Source organism: Hippocampus bargibanti, linkage group LG04 (assembly GCF_051943395.1).
Source record: "Hippocampus bargibanti isolate YZ-2025 linkage group LG04, ASM5194339v1, whole genome shotgun sequence".
NCBI lineage: Eukaryota > Metazoa > Chordata > Actinopteri > Syngnathiformes > Syngnathidae > Hippocampus > Hippocampus bargibanti.
The window spans coordinates 13,696,773-13,720,259 of NC_142737.1; the positions used below are offsets into that span (position 1 = coordinate 13,696,773).

The 23,487-nt window shown below is 39.8% G+C and overlaps 1 protein-coding gene across 5 annotated transcripts in view; it reads right to left on the reverse strand.

The window, feature by feature from the left end:
- Nucleotides 1-4,326: 4,326 nt before the first annotated feature.
- frmd3 (FERM domain containing 3) overlaps nucleotides 4,327-23,487 on the reverse strand; it is a 144,673-nt gene continuing 125,512 nt past the window's right edge. For all 5 annotated transcript variants that reach the window (XM_088994162.1, XM_088994160.1, XM_088994157.1 and 2 more), the window contains 6 exons: nucleotides 20,149-20,237; nucleotides 19,897-19,971; nucleotides 19,747-19,815; nucleotides 18,082-18,206; nucleotides 10,577-10,805; nucleotides 4,327-9,793 (listed from right to left, as the gene is read on the reverse strand). In XM_088994162.1, the coding sequence (XP_088850288.1) occupies nucleotides 9,325-9,793; nucleotides 10,577-10,805; nucleotides 18,082-18,206; nucleotides 19,747-19,815; nucleotides 19,897-19,971; nucleotides 20,149-20,237 (1,056 nt within the window). In that variant the 3' untranslated portion in view covers nucleotides 4,327-9,324. The remainder of the gene's footprint in view (nucleotides 9,794-10,576; nucleotides 10,806-18,081; nucleotides 18,207-19,746; nucleotides 19,816-19,896; nucleotides 19,972-20,148; nucleotides 20,238-23,487) is intronic.

The following is a 23,487-nucleotide window of genomic DNA, read 5'->3' on the forward strand; positions in this document are numbered from 1 at the left end:
GAGAAAAATGTCAGGTGTGATGTGTGATAGAAGGGTTTCAGCTCGGATGAAAGGAAAAGTGTATAAAACTAGACCAGCCATGATGTTTGGATTGGAGACAGTGCCACTGAAGAAAAGACAGGAAGCAGAGCTGGAGGTAGCAGAGCTGAAGATGTTGAGGTTTTCTTTGGGAGTGACCAGGTTGGATAGGATCAGGAATGAGTACATTAAAGGGACAACTCATATTAGAGGCTTTGGAGAGAACGTCAGAGAGGCCAGACTGAGATGGTTTGGACATGTCCAGAGGAGAGAGAGTGACTATATCGGGACAAGGATGCTGGGCCTTGAACTGTCAGGCAGGAGACCGAGAGGAAGACCGAAGAGGAGGTTTTTGGATGTGGTCAAAGAGGACATGAAGGTAGCTGGTATGAGAGACGAGGATGCACAAAACCGGGTTGGATGGAGGACATTGATTCGCTGTGGCGACCCCTGAAGGGAAAAGCCAAAAGGAAAAGAAGACTGTTAAAGCCATTTTCAAGACGGACTTTACAAGAATTGATGGATTGAAGAATAGATTCAAGAAAAAGAAAGGTTGGACAGCTAGCAAAATCAGCAAATACTATATAAGGTTATCATGAATCCACATGTTTTTTAATTTTAATTTATTGACAATATTTCTTAAAGGACAACCGACGCCTCCGGAGAAGTTGTCCATAATTTGTAAAGTCACTTCAAATGACTTCTACTGAGTGTATTTTACAAAGATTCCACCGCATATAGCTATATTTTACGTTTGAAGACTCACGCAGGAAGTCTTGTTTTTGAGTTGGTAACGATTCTTGACGTCAAGTCACGTCACGGAGGGAACGCCCCTGACAGAGAAAGCGACACACAATGCATTTTGGGTACTTTGTTTGGTGTGAAAACTTCGTGTTGATCCGTATTGATGGCGAAATTAGAAGGAAAACACATAATGCAATGGTGAATCATTGTGTGTTGCACCAAGACTACGATTTGATTCGAGTTGACACAAATTCGCAGCAGACAAATCAGCTCATTTCCAACGGAGCTTTGGCGCCATCTTGTGCATTTTCTGGGACGCTACATTTCATCCAGATGCCTCAAAATGACACGGAACTACGTCTTTAATCGATTGCAAACATTTATGCTTTCCTCTTCAGATCTATTTGAATCATAATCATAACTGGATGAGTTACAAAAAAGCATCTTCTCCGAATCTGAAGCCATTGTTTTGATTCTCGAGCAAGGCAAGACGTCTTGGCGTGACTTCACGAACAAGGGGGCGGGACTTTCTGAAACTGAAACTTTCTCAGATCATTTTGAAGTAGTTTTGGGAGACTTTAAGTCATTTTTATTGGTGTTTTTCATTTGACTAAAAATATCAGCCTGCGTGTTTTGAGTATTTTAGATGCTATAAAATGTTTTTCTGATGTCTGACGAAACAAAAAAATGGTGTCGGTTGTCCTTTAAGTTTCTTCAAGAGTTATTTCCTGACTAATGGTACCCTCTGGAGGACGTGTCGTAAATCACACCACACTCGCAGCTGTGGAGTGATTCAGACGTAGCACTACTGAACGCCTAGGAGTTACATCCACAGCCCACCACTGATACACTGAGCAAAAGGGGTCCAAGGATTGACCCTTGAGGTACCCCAAATGTCCCAGCTATTTGATCACATTCATAACCTCCAGTGATCGCCAAGTAACTCATTTTCATGTGACCTGAACCGTTTTAGCACAGATTTGTGATTCAACTGAAACATTATCGTGTATGAGTAAACCTACAGAAGGGTTGCTCCGTTCATAACATTGTTGCATTCCAATGCCAGTGGTTGCCAATTTTGACATTTACAATATTTGCATGTCATTTTCCTTTAGAAGGTCACAAAGACAGGTGTGTAGCAGGTTATGTGTGGTTTTAGGATTATCGGACGACATGTTTGTTCAAGGAGGTGCGCTTGTTCGCCACCACGTTGGATGTGCTGACGCCATGAGAACATGCCATGTGGTTGTGACATAACCACCCACCATTCACCCATGTACAGTAAATATTGCGATGAGGAACTTTGATAAAGGCTCAGGGCTTATTTTGGCCAATCGTATTACATTAAATCCTCCATCTGAGGTCAGGAATCGACAAAAATATAATCGAGTTGTTTTTGTCCAGGTTTTGGCCCTTTCTGACCCAGCACATCAAGAAGCCTTATTATCTTATTGCTGTCTTATCAGATTAGCGGATGAAGCGAGAATAACAAAAACTCTTACCTGATGTTGTTTATTTTGTTTCGGCACATTCTGTGCATTCTTCATTTTGTACAGATGAAACAATTTGTGCCTTTTAATAGATCAAATATGGCCTTTTCTTTGTTTTTTTGTACCCACAAATTGATAAGAACCACCTTCGTCCACTTCTGTGCGAAAAACTCATAACTCCCAGTACCAGGGCACTGTGGCTCAGGGTGCGAAATTAATTAGCAGGGTAAACACAAGCCACTTTGTGCCAGAAGTGAACACAATTAGGGTTACATGCCGCTCTGATGTGATGATGACTTTGCAGAAGTGGGCGATTTGGTACTTTTTGGGGCGGATAATAATAATAATAATAATAATAATAATAATAATAATAATAATAATAATAATAATAATAATAATAATGCATCTCATGGAAATAAGGAATCTACAATTACAATGGTAATTAACTCATCCACTGCCAGACGATCTGCAAAAATATGTCCACTCCAGTGCCAGGGTTTTATTCATTTTCACTCCAATTCCAGGAACCACAGAATATTGAGTTTTAGGACGACATAAACATTCAATGCAGCGTAAAAAAAACCTTATACTATCTTCTTTCAACAGAAAAAAGAGTTAATTCCTAAATTATATGGGTCTGGAGTTATATGAGCTTGAAATGAGGGCGGCTCTCCAAAATACAATGCAATACATACTAGAGCTTTTACAACAGCTGAAGCAGGAATAAAGCGGTAACATGGAAAGAAGCCCCTTTGTGGAACAGAAAACATTGCCAGAGGTCTGACCACCGTTTTATCGGCACCCAAACAAGAAAAAAATAAAACCTGAACAAATTTGGGAATGGCACTCTATGTCATATTTTCAATTCCCAAATGAATTCGTGAATGTCAGTGAATTAGTTAAAGGACAACCGACATCACTTTTTTTTTTTTTTTTTTTTTTTTCAAAATGACCTCGGGGATGGTGAGTTTTAGAAGGCCCCGCCCCCCTGTTCGTGACGTCACACCAAAACGTCTTGCCTTGCTCGAGAATCAAAACAATGGATTCAGATTCGGAGAAGATGCTTTCTTGTTACTCATCCAGTTATGAATATGATTCAAATAGTTCTGAAGAGGAAAGCATACATTTTTGCAATCGATTAAAGAATTTATTCCGTGTCATTTTGAGGCAACATTGGGGGGAAATGTATCACCAAAAAAGAGGCAGAAAATGGCGACCAAGCTCCGTGTGAGGAATTAATCAGCCCGTTTCCACAGGCTGATAAATTCCTTACATGGAGCTTTGTCGCCCTATTCTGCTTCTTTTTGGTGCAACACGACGTTTTCCGACCAAACAAGCACAGCAAAATGCATTGACGTGATGGAAGGACTGCTACAATGTGACCTTTTTTCGGTCAGGGGCGTTCCTTCAGTGACGTAGGGTGAGGACTCGTCACCAACTCAAAAACAAGACTTTCGGAATATTCAGCGCAAGTCTTAAAACATAAAATATAGCTATATGCGGTGGAATCTTTGTAAAATACGCTCAGTAGAAGTCATTTGAAGCCATTTTACAACTTATGGACACAACTTGTCCGGAGACGTCGGTTGTCCTTTAAAGAAGTTTTAAAAGGAGATTTGGAAATGGGCCTTTAACAAGTAACTTACTTACGTGCTGACTTTGTTTTATCAACGCCTAAAGAATCACGACAACGGAAATGGCGGCAATAGTGTGCAATGTTAAATATCAACAGTGCCGCACAACTCTGTTTTTGCATGTTTTCAGCACTTACAGTATACAATATTCATATTTATTGTATTTAGAAAAAGAAAAGAAAAAAAAATGTGTGCATCACTCACCAGTCAAAATTGTCAAAAGTTGCAGAGTCGGTATGTGGGGCAGTACCGCAGCAGATCCAGAATATGGACACCCATCCATGTAACCATCTGTTGCATCCTTAACAATGAAGTTTCACCTAAAAAAACAATAAATGGATGAAGGCAATGCAAAAAGCAAAACGTAAACTGTACAATTCATTTCATCCTCCCCGAAGCTTTGTGCAACGTTAAAGGTATTTTCTCCTGAAAATAATTTCCAATGCTCGATATGAGTAGGCATCATGTTACATTAGGGAGCTTTATTGTGGCAGTATCAACATAGAGAAATCAACACATAGTTTCTTCTGAATGACATACAAACATTCAAATGTTTCACGTCACAAAGTTCATAAGGCTTGGTTGTCCCAGAGGAAGGGTGAGGGGAAGTTTCAAAATAAAAATAAAAGAAAAATCAGCAGGCTGTTACTTTAGTCTGCCACATGCTCACACAATTCTGAAATGTCTCCCTCCAACCAATCACCACCGGCAAACACCTGAGTTCAAATAGAATAAAATTCACTCTTTATCATGTATATTTATAAACAATTCAATGTAATGTACATGTTTGCTGAAATTATCATCCCAAAAACTTGCCCTTGGATACAATATCAAATGGTGTCTGAATGTGAGTGCCTGCGTGTTTGTGTGCCAACACCCTTTGCTGTTAGCATAAATTCTAAGCTACAAGCGAAGCTAATGAGATGTCATGTTATTGTTGAAGCTAAGTCTCAAAATGGCTCACGGTTCTTGTTCAAACGAGTCGGAATACGCTGCTAGCAAAGCTAGTAGTATGCTTTGTGAGCATGACATTTGTCTAAAACTCCATCACATTTATTTGAACATTATTCTCGATGCTAATCACATTCGGCTAATTCAAATTCATTTCAAGCACGCGAGGAATGCCATATTACATGTTAACATGCAAGCATGCGCCGTTAGCCTTGAGTTTGGGTTTTGATGCAGTGCAAGCATAGCAACGATGGCAGTTACAAAAGGAAAATCTTGATAGTGAAGTCAAAATTTGAAATTGAAATTGTGTCATTAGTCAATTTCCAAGTCTGGGTTAATGTTAACTGTATTATCTCTGAAAAAATAAATCATGTCTCATGCGTTCTAATTATGGTCAAGGCATCCAAGACTACAAGACAAAGGAGAGCGACATATTTCATTTTATCTCTTTTTTTGTGCTAACATTAACATCATATTTACAAAATGAGGACATGCAGGTTTTCAGGCTCTTAAAAATTCCCGCGAGTGATCTGTACATCTATGAAACTGTTCGAGAATTACCTTGAAATACCAAAATGTCGTCAGCAATTACTATGCTGACAATGCGGCTGTTGTCATAATGATATGGCCCTTCTGTTGATTTTCAGTAGGAAAATTAAATGCTTTATCGCTGCATATTGACTCCGTATGCATGCTGGGTACCACCCATGTGTGCAGTTATGCATATTCGTATGAGGCAGGAAACATTTATAGTGACTTTGAAAGGAGTGATTGTATCAACTGAATGCCTTCACAATGATGACAGTTTGTGTGAATTAGCGAAAACAAATACTTAAAATAAATACTGTATATATCAAGTTATATATGGTACTGTGCAAAAGTGTGAGTATTCTGGTAAATATCCATATTTGGGCTTCTGGAATTAGATACAGGATAACTGATTCATGAAATTAATGGGGTGGGCACGCCCGCAACCGTTGTGAGTGATGGCCAGTGAGGGAAGAACAATGCTTGAGCTTGCTAACGAAGGCCCAGTGTAAGTAGACGTAATCAACAGGAGCTGCTAGAATCATTTCCTGAGAAGTTGATCACAATAGCTAACTGGAGGACAGTCTGAACGAAAGCTACCAAGAGCGCAACAGGTTTTTGGTTTTGATTTTGCTTGGATAGAGAGAATTTTGAAAATGAGCATTTTGTGAGACGGGGATGCTCAGGAGAGTTTTGACAGTGTTGTGGAAAAGAGCTACAGGCAAAAACGTCCTCTACGACACACATCACAGGAAACATACGACACAGATCTGAAATTAACCCCTGTCCATCGCTTCCTTCTTCGTCCCAACTCTTCGTTTAGGAAAAACCCAACATTCTAGTATTCCGCATTTTTTTCATGCATTCCAAAACTCCATGCGTGTAACATGAAGACAAGGTCTGTTGTTATCAGCACAAACAAAGCAAATCCTACCATGTTACCAAAATGACACCGCGAGGTCTGACAGAGAGACTCACTGTCAATTTGTGCTGATGGAGTCAAAGAGTAAAAAATACACCTCCTGTCTCCCATTGGTAATTTTGCTTGTTTTTCCCCCTTTTTTCACTTGTAAACGTTGACAAATTCTCCAAAATAAGATCAAAGTAGATCCTCTGACTTAAAAATTCCTGAAAGATTCGCATCACATAAAAATGTACAAAAGCTTAAAAACTACTTGTGTACCAAGTGTTTTTTTCTTTTACCACATTGGCTTGGGAGAGGGTGGTAAGTTTTCACGCTACTCTTTGATCAACATGCCAGGGGACCAATTGGAGCGCTCATCAAACAAGATTTATAAAACAACAAAACTCAAGGCAAAAAGTCTTTGCATCCGCTCGTCAGCATCTTAGTTTTTTTTCCTTCCTTTTTTGCACCTCTTCACTGCCTTTTGCCAGCACTTTTTGTCCGTTTTCCTTGGCCTCAAATGTCAATCTTGACAAGTGATCACATCTTGTGATGTTCTGCAGGTCCAAGACTCACTGTTGCAACGGTAGTTAAGACTGGCTATATTTTTGAATGACATGTTAAAGGACAACCGACACCATTTTTTTGTTTCCTAACTGACATCAGAAAAACGTTTTATAGCATCTAAAATACCCAAAACACGCAGCTGATATTTTTAGGCAAATAAAAAACACCAATAAAAATGACTTAAAGTGTCCCAAAACTACTTCAAAATAACCTCGGGATGGCGAGTTTTAGAAGGTCCCGCCCCCGTGTAAGAAAATGCACAAGATGGCGCCCAAGCTCGGTTGGTAATTGGCTGATTTGTCTGCTAGGAATTTGTGTCAACTAGAATCAAATAGTAGTCTTGGTGCAACACACAACGATTCACCATCATGTTATTTATGTGTTTTCCTTCTAATTTTGCCATCAACACGGATCAACACGAAGTTTTCAGACCAAACAAAGTACCCAAAATGCATTGTGTGCCCCTTTCTCGGTCAGGGGCGTTCCAGACGTGACGTCACGCCAGGCATCGCCATCAACTCGAAAACAAGACTTCCTGAAAATTCAGCGCGAGTCTTAAAACGTAAAATATAGCTATATGCCGCGGAATCTTTGTAAAATACGCTCAGTAGAAGTCATTTGAAGTGATTTTACAAATTATGGACACAACTTGTCCGGAGGCGTCGGTTGTCCTTTAAGCCTGGCTATATTTTTAAATGACATGTTAAGACATTGAAGATCCAGACATGACAAAAGGTAGGTGGAGAATTTACATGCACACTAAAGACCAGTTTAGGGTCAAATATTAAGTGGAACATGCAAAATTATGATTTTTTTGCCAAAGCGGGACAAAAATGTAAATTTAGGGCCACATAGTAAAACAAAAACACAAATTCATGGTATGACTCCTTTCGGGCACTGCGGTTACTACTGTGGACAGTTTATCATGATTGGACAGGTTATGATGATTGTTGCACGAAAGGGTTAATTCATTGATTGGGCAGTTTGGCAAGCAAATGTAGCACACCTATAGAAACTAAAGTTGAAGGAATGTTACTTTTAAAATGTATTTGCATCCAGTTCGAAAATTGATGTTTGTATTCGCACTTGTAAGAAAATGTAATGTGGGCCGTGTTAGCAATGTCATTCAAGTTGGCCTTCCATAATTATGAAATGTAATTTAATTACTTTTCATTATGTTTGGATGACTGCAATTACAAATACATAATCAAAAAATAGGATATATATTTGTTTGCCTTGTCTACTCTTTTGGCCTCATGAATATTTAATATGAATATTTTTTTAATTCTGAAGGAAGCAGTGACCGGTGCCAACCACTACCTTCTCTAATGGAAGCACACACAAGTTTCAAATGCAAATTAAAAAACAAATAAATAATAAATAGTCCCAGTGACAAGTTAAGAAGATGATTTTGATAAAATGGCACTTACATCTTAAATCTGTGGAGGTATCCCGCTCGCGAGCTAGCTTACCCGCTCCTAGCTAGCTTGACCGCTCGCTAGCTAGCTTGCCCGCTCGTTAGCTAGCTTGCCCGCTCGCTAGCTAGTTTGCTCGCTCGCTAGCTAGCCCGCTCCTAGCTAGCTTGCGCGTTCCTAGCTAGGTTGCCCGCTCGCTAGCTAGCTAGCCATCACTGCCCTTTGACAAGGAGTCCAGATTATTTTGACATCTCATTCATTTTCAATACTATTTACAAAGAAATGTGTCAATCCTCCATATGATATGAGGGAGTAATCATCTATTCCCTCTGAGTGAGTTTAGAAACATTGCTGGACCGGTTGTTTGGTTAGTAAATTTGAGTACCGGCAAGGACTTTACTGAGACATCTCTTTCCACGCATTAAAAGTGCAGGATAGTTTCTAGCCAAGTTGTGCTTCATTTGCTTGTTCTGAAGTCCAACTTGTTCCCGGGAATGGTATTACACTCACATTATTATTTTGCACTGGCGTTTTGCCTACTTCATGGTCGCAAATTTGTATATTATGTGCAATTTATTGTAATTTTTTACCACTAATTAATATTTTGTGTGGATGTTACACTTCATTGATGGCCATAATTTCTTTTTTGTTAGAAATCATTTGTGGCTAAACATAAATATAAAGTGCGTACATTAAACTTAAATACTGGCGACAAAATAGCAATTTATATGTTACATGTTGACTCATGCTACACTGACATTTTTATATCTATAATTAGACAGTCTTTTGGCTCAGTTTTCTTACAGGTTTCCAAGTTATTCATGTGAAATATTTTCAGCTACTCAATTAGTTTCTTTCTTGGGAATTTTCAATCATTTGTGACCACAAATCAGTATTTTGAGCCCACTTTATCCATAATTTGTAAACCCAAATTAGAATTTTTCTCCCTCCAATGTCATGTCTGAAGATCACTATAATGACTTTTGGGCATCCGTTTCTTTTTTTTTCTTTTTCCCTGAAGTGATGCCTTCCCTCTTTTATCCACATGGTCCGAGAGCTTTCCCATCCGATATTCAGTCCCACCACAAGTTATCCGTGGCCATGCTGATCTTGCACACAATCCAGCGGCGAAGGGGGCAGTAGTACTCAAAGTGGAACTGCTCGAACTCCGGAGTCTGGCGGATCTCGTGCAGGAAGGACACATCCAGATCGGACTCCAACAGCAACAGCAGCGTGGGCACTGTGACCATCAGGACGCCGGTGAGGGCGACAATCAGTCTGGCCATGCTCAACACGCACGCGTTTAGACGGGCATTGGACGACAGAAGGCTCAGGACACCCATGCTGCCCCCTCTCGCTGCAAGACGGACGCGTTCGAAAGCCCGATCGCGCTCCCTTTCGGCTTCCAGCTGGGCCTGGATGTCGGGATCTGCGTGGAGTTCCCTCAGAACCCTGGCGGGACTCTGGACGGGTGACGAGAAGAGCAGGTCCACGCCTTCTTGGCTGTCATCCACCGGGGTGGGAAGCATGCTGGCGCAAGGGCTAAGGAGGAATGCATGGACACATATTTAGTCAATGAACAAGAGGCCACCCAGCCTCATGAAGTACATTAATGCAGACTATATCACTTGCAGTGAATGCTAAATTGTTGACCACCAGCTTCAGCAGGGATGGACAACCAGCACATGCGACCCATAGCCTACTAACATGATAAACTGTCCACAGTAGTAACTGTCCCTGAAAGGGTTAATATTGGTCGATATAAACATTTCAGTGGCCATTATTTAAACACAGGCTTTTGTTATTTGACGGTCTTTAATACGTCCCCCCAATCAAAGTTTTAAGTTGTAATATCACAACAAATCACTAGAGGGCAAACATGTCTTAGTTATGCTTGCATCAAGTCTTATGTTACCACAACGGGTGATATCGGGGTATCGGGGGATAACGGGTATTTGGCCTCAATATATATTTGAAATATTAAAAAAAATATATATATATACATATATTTTGAGACATTTTGAGTGAGTTGATTTTTTTGTGTGAGGAAAAAAAATGTGCAAAATTATTTTTGTGATAAAAGGCTGGCTTGCTGTGCAGAAGTTTCATGTTCTTCATGAACGGTCATTTTGGGCAGGAGAACACGTTGCATATAATAATAAAAAAATAATGTTCCTTTTCTTGGATTGTTCAAATCCTTTGTTTCTGAAGGCTGGCTCTTTTGGCAAAAAAAAAGCCACAATACAATTTAATCTGACAACCCAGATTAGCTATAAGGAAACAAGCTCTGAAATGACCACTATGTGCCTGTAAAATCAAACAAACCTGTAGACAAGCTCAGATATGGTTCGCTCTCCGTCGGCCTCCTCGTCCACACCCATTTCGCTTCCCGCTTTGGGCGTCTGAGGTGGGATACATGAAGTCTCCATGGTATGGCGGGCAGGCGTCAAGTCTGATGCACAGTTCGCTCCATCTATACTTGGTTGATGGTCTGCAATAGCAGCTGAAGAGTTGGCGGGAGACAACGCTACTGAGTCCTTCACAGCGACAAAGCCTGGGAGGTGACATGAAATGCATTTCAGATAGAAGCATTAATTCATAAGATTACACTCATTTGATTAGAATTATTGTTTGGTTTTAATCTAATGACAACTGTTTACTATTACAGCATTGAAGTCAATGGACTGAGAAGTCTGTTATATATATATATATATGTATGTTACATAACTGCAGTCAGTCTGCATGTTTTTCAATATAATGCAATCTTACATTAACCCTTTCAGAGACAGAAGTTACAACAGCGGACAGTTTATCATATAGTTTATGATACTTTTGATTAGCATTTCAGTATTTCAATGCCAGGCGGAATGTTCTTGATAGGAAATCAAAATATGGCCACCTTATCATATTTGATTTACACCGTAAATGAGTGGGACCTAAACCTCTACTGCCTGCACCACATTCAAACGAAGATATCACTACACTATCAGTTTTACTTTCACTTGATATATTAGGCACACTTTTATCATTATTTGTTTTTCGTTGTTCGCAAAACAGTGCGTGAAGGCATACTGTGTGACATTAAACTCCCTGAATGTGCAGCATTTTAGCCACAAGATGGCGTCGACATGCCGGTAAAACATAGCGGCCGCACGACTGACAGCAAGGCAACATACACGAAAACATAATTCGCAGAGTAAAGCACTTTATAGTCTCCGACATAAATTGTCACAGTGAGTGTACATACTGTCACATTTTCACCATAAGAGAAAAATCCTGAAGGGTCCTCTTTAGCACGTGTGTGTGTGTGTGTGTGTGTGTGTGTGTGTGTGTGTGTGTGTGTGTGTGTGTGTGTGTGTGTGTGTGTGTGTGTGTGTGTGTGTGTGTGTGTGGAGGGGGGGTCGTGTGTTTCTCGTTGAAACCAGAGATAAACTGTGGATTAGCAAAGCGTTGACAAGCGGAGTCAAACAACACAAGCCATTAGTGGACCAACAACCCCCCCCATACTTTGATGCGTCCAAGACAGCTGGGTGTATTTTTACCCACGATGGACATCCCCCCCAAGTAGTCAAACTGTACCCTATTTCTACCTGCAGTGTAGTTTGGTTTACTATGACGGAAATTGACAGTTAAGTACGGGGTAGCCTGGACAAGAATCAGCGCAATGTGGTTTTCAGGATCCAGTGTAGAAGTTATGTCAAAATGGCTGCTCACCAGTCGGAGCAAATGAGTCCAATCTGACTGTGACAGACAATAATAGAGCATCTCAATCTGAATTATTTGATTTTTTTTTAAACAGCTTTTTTAGGTTAAAGAGAAAGCAACCAATATTAGCATTTGATATAACATTTGTGGATTTGGGTCTTGTTTGACTGTGGTCACTAAGACCAAACTGCCAACTGCATGAGCAAGGATGTTTGCATGTGGCTCAATACCCACAGGACGAATACATTTCTCCGTCTCGTTATAGGTGTTTACTTCAGCTCTGTTACTTAGATCAAATAATAAGTATATCTCCTGAAATGATCACTTAGATTTATTCGTCTTCCATTTTGAAAATAAAAATGTAGCCGGGTCAGCTTTAAGACTCAGGACAAGGTCGATTGAGTGTACTGGAAAACCTGCCAAAAAGTGAAACATCTCGTGCAGTTTAAAATGTCTCCTTGACTCGAAGAAGAGTTTGCAATTTACATTAAGGAGTGAATGCAATGCACTTTTGGAGATGTGTCTTGTGCCAACATAAAATAAGAATCTATTCACTTGATATATTACAGTACTTTAATTTCTCTTTCCTGTTAAAATATTGTCAAGTGATAACTCTGACACCGGCAGATGCTGACTCTGTAAACAAATAAAAAAAAATTTCACTGCCAGATGATGTGAAAAAAATGTGTCCACTCCGGTGCAAGAGTTTTTGTAATTTTTAATCAAATTGAAGGACCCACAGAATATTGAGAACTACATAAACATTCAATGCAGCGTAAGAAACCTTAGACTCTCTTCTTTCATCAGAAAAAAAGTTAATTCTTAAGTTAAAAAGGTCTGGAGTTATCTGTGTTTTAAATAGGGGTGGCTGTACAAATGGCAAATTTTGCCCCCTCGTGGGAGGGAAAAACTTGCTAGAGGTCTGACCAGCAGTTTATCGGCACCCTCCGCAAGAAAAAACTAAATGCGAACAAATTTGGGAATGCTGCTCCACGCTATGCTTTTCAATTCCCAAATGAATTTGGGAATGGCAGTGAATGAGTTAAAGGCAGTTTTGTCCATTTCCCTTTCCAATGATGATTGACAAACTCACAGACGGCCTATTAGCGCAACAAGTTTCGGTCACTCAACAACTTCCCTCACTCACGTCAATGACTCATTGACACCACATATGCTACGACTCCAGGGACAGGCTAATATTGTCTCCTTAACATCTTAGCCCGTACTCTGTACTATTATTATTAATAGCAAGAGGAGTCACTTTCATGCATCCGGCGGTTTGCGTCAATCGCATTGTCCGCTAATAAAAACATTATTAGCCAGAAATACACAAAAACATTCACAATATATACATTGAACCTGGATGAAGACCAGTATCCCATAGACTGTCTACAACCTATTGAGCTTCCAATGCTTCCACACCATAGATCTCTATATCTTACTTGACTCGGGTGTATTCCTTGGTATTCCGGCACTTATCCCGGCGACCTGTCCCCCGTGACCCACCAGTCGGACATACACATCCCGTGCAGTGTGGTTGGCGATGCGTAGATGAAGGCTACGCTGGGTGGTGATTTTCACTTGGCACCTCAAGGCCTGCGCCACAACTACAGAAGATGACGACGGCGGATCCTCGGCGGCCTCCGTCGGATAAAACACTTCTAGGGGCCCGGCCTCTTCCTCTTTCACAACATTGGCCTCTATCTCTTCTGGCGGCAGGGTACATGTGGTACCACGGTCAGGTCGCTCGGCTCCTTCCAACTCCAAATTGTTTTGGGCAGTTCCATTCCGGTGATCAACAACCTCCATGATTGAGTCTGATGATAAAACTCAGATCCAACCGTCCACAGCGACGCCCCCAACATAAACTGACTGGACGGTATCTGGAATCTGAACACACACATGCCTTGATGTACGCACTTGAAAGACAGTGGGCGACACTGACCAGATACATTCTCTCTCTCTTGCTCTGTCTCTCTCTCTCTGAGCCACAGACTCATATGAATGTCAACCATCTTAACAAAGACTGCAGGGGCATTACAGGCAGATCAACCAAAGCTCCAAATTCTAAATATAACCAAGGGAGTCCGGGTGGGAGAGGGTTAACTAATCTAACTGTGATTAACAAGAGGCGATCCTGACCCGGGATGGGATGGGGATCATTTTCCTTTTCCTCTCTTCAATTCCGGCCGCATGAAGGTCTTTCCCAACATTTGCTTGTCCGCAAGTGCGTTCATTGTTCGATGGAAATGTGATGGGTTGTCAAGAGTGGTATCCTATTTGCTTTACGGACATCTTGTAGCCGTGATGACAGTGAAACCACAAAATTATTACATGAACACAATAAATGAAAATATTTGACTTCTTTTGACGATGACAACTTGACATCTTGGTAGAGATCCTAGCAAGTTGACACGTGATTTGCGTATGCGAGCCACATAAATGGACCTGGTGGGCCTTTTATTTGACCTTTCGTTTTAGAGAGTACAGCTGCTAGTCACTGAAGATCTGGACTTTCTAACTGTGAATGAAAGGCGAGGCTGGTTGATAGTGAGAACAACTCACTTGAACATACTGTACAGCGTGTCATTAAAGTCCAGTAGTTTCCTTGACAAAACAGGGCATAAGAACATCCATAAGTGATAGCCTGGTGTCAGTGTGTGGGGACAGGCTCCACAAACATAACAAGGTCAACGCTTTTCGAATGTCGGAGATTAGAGCTCTGAATATAGACGGTGATTCGAGATGGCAGTGACACTTTATACCAATGTCATTACAGTCGGTTGGTTGTCGACGGTTCCAAGGTGAAGTTGTGATGGAAACCAAAGAGCGAAGGATCCATCGTGTCCAGCTTCCTATCATCTTACCCTTTGATTATCATACCTGAGATTGATGCTTTTTACGGATAATAAATGGCATCAGAACGGATTATAAGGATGGGGATTGACAATGACATGAAAATTAAAAGTTGTGAAGGAAACATCACAACACCTTGTGAAGAACTTTTACGGACATTATCAATCTGGACTTAACAGGTGGTTTTCTCAGACCCTGTGGGTGTGGGTGCAAATTTGGCACAACCACCATTAAATGTTAGTCATTTCTTCCTTCCACAATTCCCCAGTGGCTTGAAGCTATATCTTCAACATTCTTTTTTTCTTCTTTAAAACACTGGATGGATTAAGAGTCTTGATTAAGAGTCTTGTTGAAAATTGCACAATTTAAAGGGGCTAGACCTTCAGGCCACCTTACAGCAGATACACGAGAAACACTCGATGCACTCAACACACTCGAAACACTACATTTTGTCATCTCACCACTGCTGGTGTGTAACAATAAGTGGGTTCTCAATGGCAATGGCATGTGTAACAGTGGGCAGCAAACCATCTGATGATGCATATTAAGATAAGATAACCTATTCTAGTCTCTCAATTTCAGAATCAGAAAACCTTTAATCGTCCAACAATGGGGAAATTTGCAGCCCACAGCAGCAATTTGAAAGGGGCTGGTGGGGGGTGAAAGGATCAAAAACAAGATATTCTAAGCACAGTAAAATTCAAATGAAAACATCTGCATGATAGGGCAGACAAAAATGCAAATGCAAAAATGTGTCCACTCCAGTGCCAGGGTTTTTGTCATTTTCACTCAAATTGCAGGACCCTTATTATTATTATTATTATTATTATTATTATTATTATTATTATTGAAGGGAAAAGCCAAAAGGTAAATAAGATATAATATCATTGGAAGAGAAAGCATCTTAATGAAGTTCTGTTTGTGATGTAATGTAGGGAAAGAGATGCCCATTTCATGGTAAGATCAGAGCATTGTCATCAAATGGTGAGTTTTGCTTTTTTGAATGTCGCCATGCCGATGACCATTTTGTGGTTGGGAGCTTTTTACTGAGCATCATCATCTTTATCAAGCTCATAGAGTGGCTTGTTCTGTAGCCACAAGGGGACATAAGCCAGTGTCTTCTTGTACCAGTCCCAAGCCCGGATAACTACAGAGGGTTGTGTCAAGAAGGGTATCCGACGTAAAAGCTTGGCCAAAACAAACCTCTGAAGATGGAGGACAATGATTCGCTGTGGTGACCCTTGAAGGGAAAAGTCGAAAGGACAAGAAGAAGATTGATTTTCGGTATATAGCGCTTTAACAACAGCTGAAGCTGTAACAAAACACTATCATGGACAAAAGGCAAATGAATGGCGTTCCAAGACACACTTTTCAATGCCCGGATAAATTTGGGAATGGTAGCGAATGAGTTAATAGGTGTGATTGAAGAGGAAACACAAGCTCCACTTCACTGGTACCTTGACTTAAAGGACAACCGACATCACTTTTTTGTTTCCTAACTGACATTAGAAAAACATTTTATAGCATCTAAAATGCCCAAAACACACACTATGATATTTTAGTCAAATGCAAAACACCAATAAAAATTAGTCTAAAAAGTGTCTAAAAAGTACTTCAATTAGAAACCGGAAGTGGTTAGTTTCAGAAGGTCCCGCCCCCTTGTTCGTGGTGTCATGCCAAGACGTCTTGGCATGACACCACGAACAAGGGCTTCATATTCTGAAAATATGCTTTCTTGTTACTCATCCAGTTATGAATATGATTCAAATATTTCTGAAGAGCAAAGCATGCATGTTTGCAATCGATTAAAGAATTTGTTCCAGTCATTTTGATGCATCTGGAGAGAAATGTAGTGACAAACTCTTTAGTACTCACAGTACCCAAAAAAAAGGCAGAAGATGGCGACAAAGCTCCGTGGAAATTGTCTCCTGGGACGTTTTGTAAGTGAACATCAAATACACTGTAGAAGTCTTGGCGCAACACACAACGATGCACCATCGAGTTATTTATGTGTTTTCCTTCTAATTTCGCCATCAACATGAAGTTTTCAGACCAAACAAAGTACCGCGAAATGCATTCAGGTGATGCAAGATATGTCCTTTCTCGGTTAGGGCCGTTCCTTCAGTGACGTAGGGTGAGGACTCGTCACCAACTCAAAAACAAGACTTCCGGAATATTGAGCGCGAGTCTTAAAACGTAGAATATAGCTATATGTGGTGGAATCTTTGTAAAATACGCTCAGTAGAAGTCATTTGAAGCCATTTTACAAATTATGGACACAACTTGTCCGGAGATGTCGATTGTCCTTTAAAGGTCTTGAAATTACAGGATTTGTGCGTTATGATCCATTCAATCATTTAGGCTTTTTTATTTTGCTTGTTATTGTTGTTTTTTTTGCGGTCTTGTAAACTAAAAATTGAACAGCAAATGAGATTAAGCGAAACTGTACGTTGAATAAAGTAAAACCTCGCTTGTGAAAGTGCACCGATAACTATGGCCACTGGTGCACTTTCAGGTTTTTTATAGAGCAAAATAAAATGTCAAACACACATATACAAAGAGAAAACACCTGCAAGGCCCTTCTTAAAGGTACACCTCCAAGACACAAATACCATCTGAAAAGCATGACATGGACTACAGTTTGTATATTTTCTGGTCATACGTTTCGCGTTGCCATCAAATACGGTGCTATATACTTTATTAAAAAAAATAGGCAACTAAAAAAATGTATACATTATCCAGAAGGGAATGTATTGGTGATATTTCATTTTATTTTAAATGAAAATTAATTTGTGTAAATGTTACAAGCTTTGTTGCAGAATAAATTCCTCTTGTGAGTCAAGGTCTGACCGGATCATCATCATTTCAAGGTTCGACCCTTCACATTTGAACGCACTGAAGCAATAACAGACCACTGTGAATGTTCTCTTCGTCAGTACAAACACATTTGAGCACATGATTATCCCGTATAATTGAATTTCATGCTCGGTCTGAGGGATCTCACATTGCACACTGCACATTAACAACGTTGACATGCACAGGAAGGAAGGGAGAAGCGTGCATACACAGACATGGCGGCACCCTCAGGGAGGATCATGGGAAGGGTATTTTTAGCAAGCGGCGATTTCCATCTCCAGGGAGACCGAATTGATGGAGGGATGAGGGCATCAGCTGCTCAATTAGTGTTTTATGTCAGGGCTTGCGTACGTGCAAGCATACATAAGACCTCCCTCAGTTTGTGTGGGATGAGGAATAGAGTATCCGCCTACCGTTTTCTGCCGCTGTCTCGTCGTACTCCTTAGTCGAGGGCAGGGCTGGTACCAGAGGTTCCATGTTCATGATGAGGTTTTTATGACTCAAAGAGCTAAAGCTTCGACTTTGGCCAAACTGGACCCTGAAATAACATTGTACAAAGTGTCCTTTTTGCATCTTTATGTTCAGGTTTCAGTTTTGTGAATGGGTCAAATTTGGTAAAATAGCAAATAAAAATAGGACATTTTTGAAGGATAGTGTATTTACTGAGTTCAATGTCATGATAAAAAAGAACGTTGCCAACCACTAGTAACAACAGATTCACAATTTTTCTAATTCATAGTATTGTATTTTCCGGATTATAAGGCGCACCCCCAATGAATGGTGTATTTTCAAACTTATTGCATATATAAGAGGCACCGGACTGACTATAAGGCACACCTTCAATGGATGACATGATTAAAAACCTTCTCCATATATATACGGGACACAGGATGGACCACGCACTACTTCTTCTACAGAGGGAAATGGAGTCGGTGGCTGCTGACAGTAGTTGCAAGACTTGGTAATTGCGTATAAGGCGCAGGGTCATGTTTTGAACAAAATCAAAATAGGCACGACATTACAAAACACGAATATCGTTAATTTTTTACTTCCGTGTTGAGTGAACGCTGGCGCGTGTGGCTGCCGCTGCTCACACGCAGAAAAAAAACAGGTGTGAAATATCCTATGACTGTAAAGTGTCCTTGAGAGTTTTGAAAGATGTTTATAAATGAAATGTATTATTATTATTATTATGATTATTATTATTATTATTATTATTATTATTATTATTAAAATCAAGGTTTTTAGATGTGCCTTATAAACCGCAAAATACGGTAATTATTAATCCACAATATTCATCAGAATAACGTGATTACACTGACTAAGTGTGGTAGTTACTACGTATTACAGTGTTTTCTGCACTACAAGGCGCACCTTCAATGAATGACATACGTACGTACATTTAAAACTTGTTTCCATATATAAAGTGCTTTCTGACAACTCCATTCACTCACAAAATGCCTTTTTTTTTACTATTTTCTCTAAGGTAAAGTATTAGTATTTTCGTAAAGCAGTTTATCTTTTGACAACAGCAAAGTATAAAATGTACTGCAATATTTATATCACATAGTGAAGGGTAGCTTTTCCTCCATTCAGGAAACACGTAAAAAATATTATACACTGGAAAATATAACTTTATGGGTGGGAATAAAGATCACAATACGTTTTACTATGAGAGGATTTTTGCAATGTGAAAGCTTCAAAATGTTCAAATGTTCAAAATTGAGTGTGATATAACATGCAAATTTTCTTTCTGGTAACTCTGTGGTTACTGTGGCTTCTAAACACTAAAGTGGTGATGCTCGTTCTGTGAAATCAGGACAAATACACTTTTTGCACTTTTTTTTCAGAAAGGCTCATATCGCATTGTTTTAAGCGTTTGTATATGTTGCTGTATTAGTGTCGATGTACTTTTTATTCTTTCATGTCCCCTTTTGACATGAAAAGTTGTCTCCTGCGGTGACCTCTGTCCACGAAAGGGTTAAAAGATTATTCTAGTTCAATTTCCCTACAAGTTTCTCTTCAGCATGTTTGTTTTTGAACAGCGGCAACACACATGCTGAGCGAGTAAACCTTACCTGCGCACCTCAGGTGGATCTCTCTGGATTTTTGAGCTTGCTTCTATCACCTCCTTGGCTACTCTTCCACTACAAAAAAAAATACTTTCATTAGACTTAAATCCACTCGTCCCTGAATTTATATTTTACGAACAATAACATTCATGTTACCTGTATCTGAATCTGCTGCCCTTGAAGAAAATGTTGCTACTGGACATGGTCTTGATCTGACTTGATTTTGCACACCTTTTAGAAAGAGTCAAACAAGACACATGTAAATAGAGAGAGAGAGGCTGAGAGAGAGAGGCTGAGAGAGAGAGAGAGAGAGAGAGAGAGAGAGAGAGAGAGAGAGAGAGAGAGAGAGAGAGAGAGAGAGAGAGAGAGAGAGAGAGAGAAGAGAGACACTCACACACAAACACTCACTTGTAAAAAGCCTGATTCTCCACTCCACATTTCCACAAGTGCTTACAAGCTGCAGGAGTCGAGGTGTGAAACGTCAACACCAGTTTCTTCTGCACACAGATATCACAGAAAGAGCTGATAAATTATGAGAAAAAAATACAGTGCATCCCGTTCATAGTGCATAGAGGATGGACCCAACCATAAATGATATGTTTTTTTCACTCTTAAAACATTCTTGAATGAGCAGGGGTATAAAACCAGAATTTTCCAATAAAAAGGTTGTGTTTGTTGTGCAGCCACCCAAAAAAACTCTCTGTATACTGTATATTTTTTTAAATAATCAAATTGAAGCTGAACTGTAAATATATGGATGGGTCCACTGATCACAAAAAGAGGGGAGCTGTGCAAAATAAGGCAGCTGACAACCACAATCGGGAACATAGTTGATTAATCATGTGTGTTTAGCACAAGGAGGGCAGTAGTGATGTCCTAATAGCACTGAAAGATATTGCTATAAGTGCAGGTTTATAGTCGTTGCGTGAGTCTAATGTGTCGATTCTGATCTGTGCTGGGGAGAGAGATCAATGACGGAGAATGACTCGCTGAAAGACATGACGCCACTGTGTACATTTATACATTTGAATAGTGCCATGAGAACAAGACAGGGTTAAACTCAATTTTTGCCACTTTTTAAATGAGGAAGTCAACTTTAAAATGTCCTTGACAAAAAAATTAGTTTAATGCAACTTCAATTTAAAATCACACCCCTTCAAAATGACAAAAATAGAGATAGTCCCGTGAATCTCAAGTGTGTTGTCTGAACATATCGATGTCAAGATGACAATGAGACACTCACAAGTACAGTACCAACATTACATGACATAAAACCACAAACTAAGACACTGGTGTGCAGTAATTCCCCGCTTTGCCATCTCCCACTGAAAAATGTTGAAAATCACCTAGATTTATAATGTTGATAATTTTGACTGTAAATAAACTCAGACCTCAAAACAGTTTAACTCATTCACTGCCAGAAATGTGTCCACTCCTGTGCCCGGGTTTTTGTCATTGTCACTCAAATTCCAGGACCCACATTATATTGAGTTTGAGGACTACATAAATATTCAGTACAGCGTTAGAAACCATACACTCTCTTCTTTCATCAGAACAAGAGTTAATTAATAAATTATATGGGTCTGGAGTTATATGAGCTTGAAATGGGGGTGGTTGTCCAAAATACAATGCAATATATACATATTGGTTTATATACCACTTGAAGAACAGCTGAAGCTATAACAAAGCACTAACATGGAAAAAAAGAAATGCTGCTCCCATGTGGAAAAGAAAAAAACACTGCCAGAGGCCATGGCCAGCACTTTATCGGCACCCAAGCATTGTAAAACAAAACCCAAACGAGTTAATTCTGAAATTTTATAGGTCTGGGGTTATATGAGCTTGAAATGAGGGTGACTGTCCAAAATACAATGCAATATATATATATATATATATATATATATATATATATATATATATATATATATATATATATATATATATATATATATATATATAGTAAAGTCTCGTTATATCTATATTCAAGGGAGTCCGAAAAAATATCGATATAACCGGGACTATCGATATATCCGACCCTGTTTGCATGTAATTTTCTCCGTGCGTGCATAGAAATAGTATCGATATAACCGGGACTATCGATATATCCGATATCGATATAACGAGACTTTACTGCATATATATATATATATATATATATATATATATATATATATATATATATATATATATATATATATATATATATATATAGTGCTTTAACAACAGCTGAAGCAAGAAAAAAGCGCTAACAGGAAAAAAAGGGAAATGCTGTCCCCTTGTGGAAAGAAAAATGTTGCCAGAAGTCTGGCCAGCGCTTTATCGGCACCCAATTAAGGAAAACCAAACCCGAACATATTCGTGAATGGCGCTCTATGTCATATTTTCAATTCCTGAATGAATTCGGGAATGGCAGTGAATCAGTTAAAAACAAATGGCTTATAAAGAACAATAAAGCATGCTGCAAGGACTTTCTGTATCTTACACTGAAAAGCCAGGCTAAACTTAAGTTCTCGCCCATATAGAAAGTCAAGTCAGTCAAGATTCATCACTTCGTTAACATTTAAGTGCTTTCCCATTTAAATGACACCCTGTCGTATTTTAGAGTTATTCAATAATTGCGAATAGATGCGTTTTCAGCAAATGAAAAAAAAAGCATTTTTGCAGGGGATTACTGTACACATCCAACAAGCAGACAACAAGCAAACAAAATTCCTCTTAATGTAACATGAGAGGCCTGCGGGGCAGTGGCTTGAGTACAACAGTGACAAGTGGCACCGACTGCCCCCTCGTGTACTCACCAGTGACGACTACGTTTACAAATGGAGAAGAAAGACAGAAACACAAAGATAAAACCAAGCAGCTGTCGTCACATTGGATTAGCGCAGATCGAGCGGTTGGCTGGCCAGCCAACACATTGGAGACCAAACCCACATTTTGACTTCACGATAATGGCCGTAAACGGAGGTTTAACTATGCACCCAATCAGCGATGAGAGTCAGTCTCCAATGTCAAACACAATCAGCTGCGGAATGAAGTAGCACGACGCACAAATGTGAGTGAGGCATCAAAGCTGCAACTGCAACACCCGGATGTTCATGAAACGTGTACCCAAACACAAGAAGTTAACTCATTTGCTGTCATTCCCGAATGTATTTGCAAATTGAAAAGTGTGACGTGGAGCGCCATTCCTAAATTTGTTCGGGTTTTGTTTTTTCTTGCGGGGGCTGCCGATAAAGCGCTGGTCAGACCTCTGGCAGTGTTTTTTTCCTTTCTACGACGGGGCGGCATTTCTCTTTTGTCCATTCTTTGCGCTTTGTTACAGCTTCAGCTGTTTGTAAAGCGTTATATAAATCGATATCAATGTATTGTATTTTTTACAGCCGCCCCCATTTCAAGCTCAGATAACTCCAGACCCATAAAACCTAGAAATCCACTGTTTTATGATGAAAGAAGAGACTCTAAGGTTTGTAACACTGTATTAAATGTTTTTGTAGTCCAAAAACTCAATATTCTGTGAGTGATTCCTGCAATTAGAACGAAAATGACAAAAACCCTGGCACTGGGCTGGACACATTTTTGCAAATCATCTGGCAGTGAATGAGTTAAATAAATAATTAAAAGTGGATGGCATTTAGCTAGGCTGAAAGAGATCAAATTGTACAAATAAAATTCTGATCACAATTACAATTTAGTTTTTTTTTTGTTCTTTTGACTTCAAGACGACGCCGCGAGAGTGGCTGCCTTTCC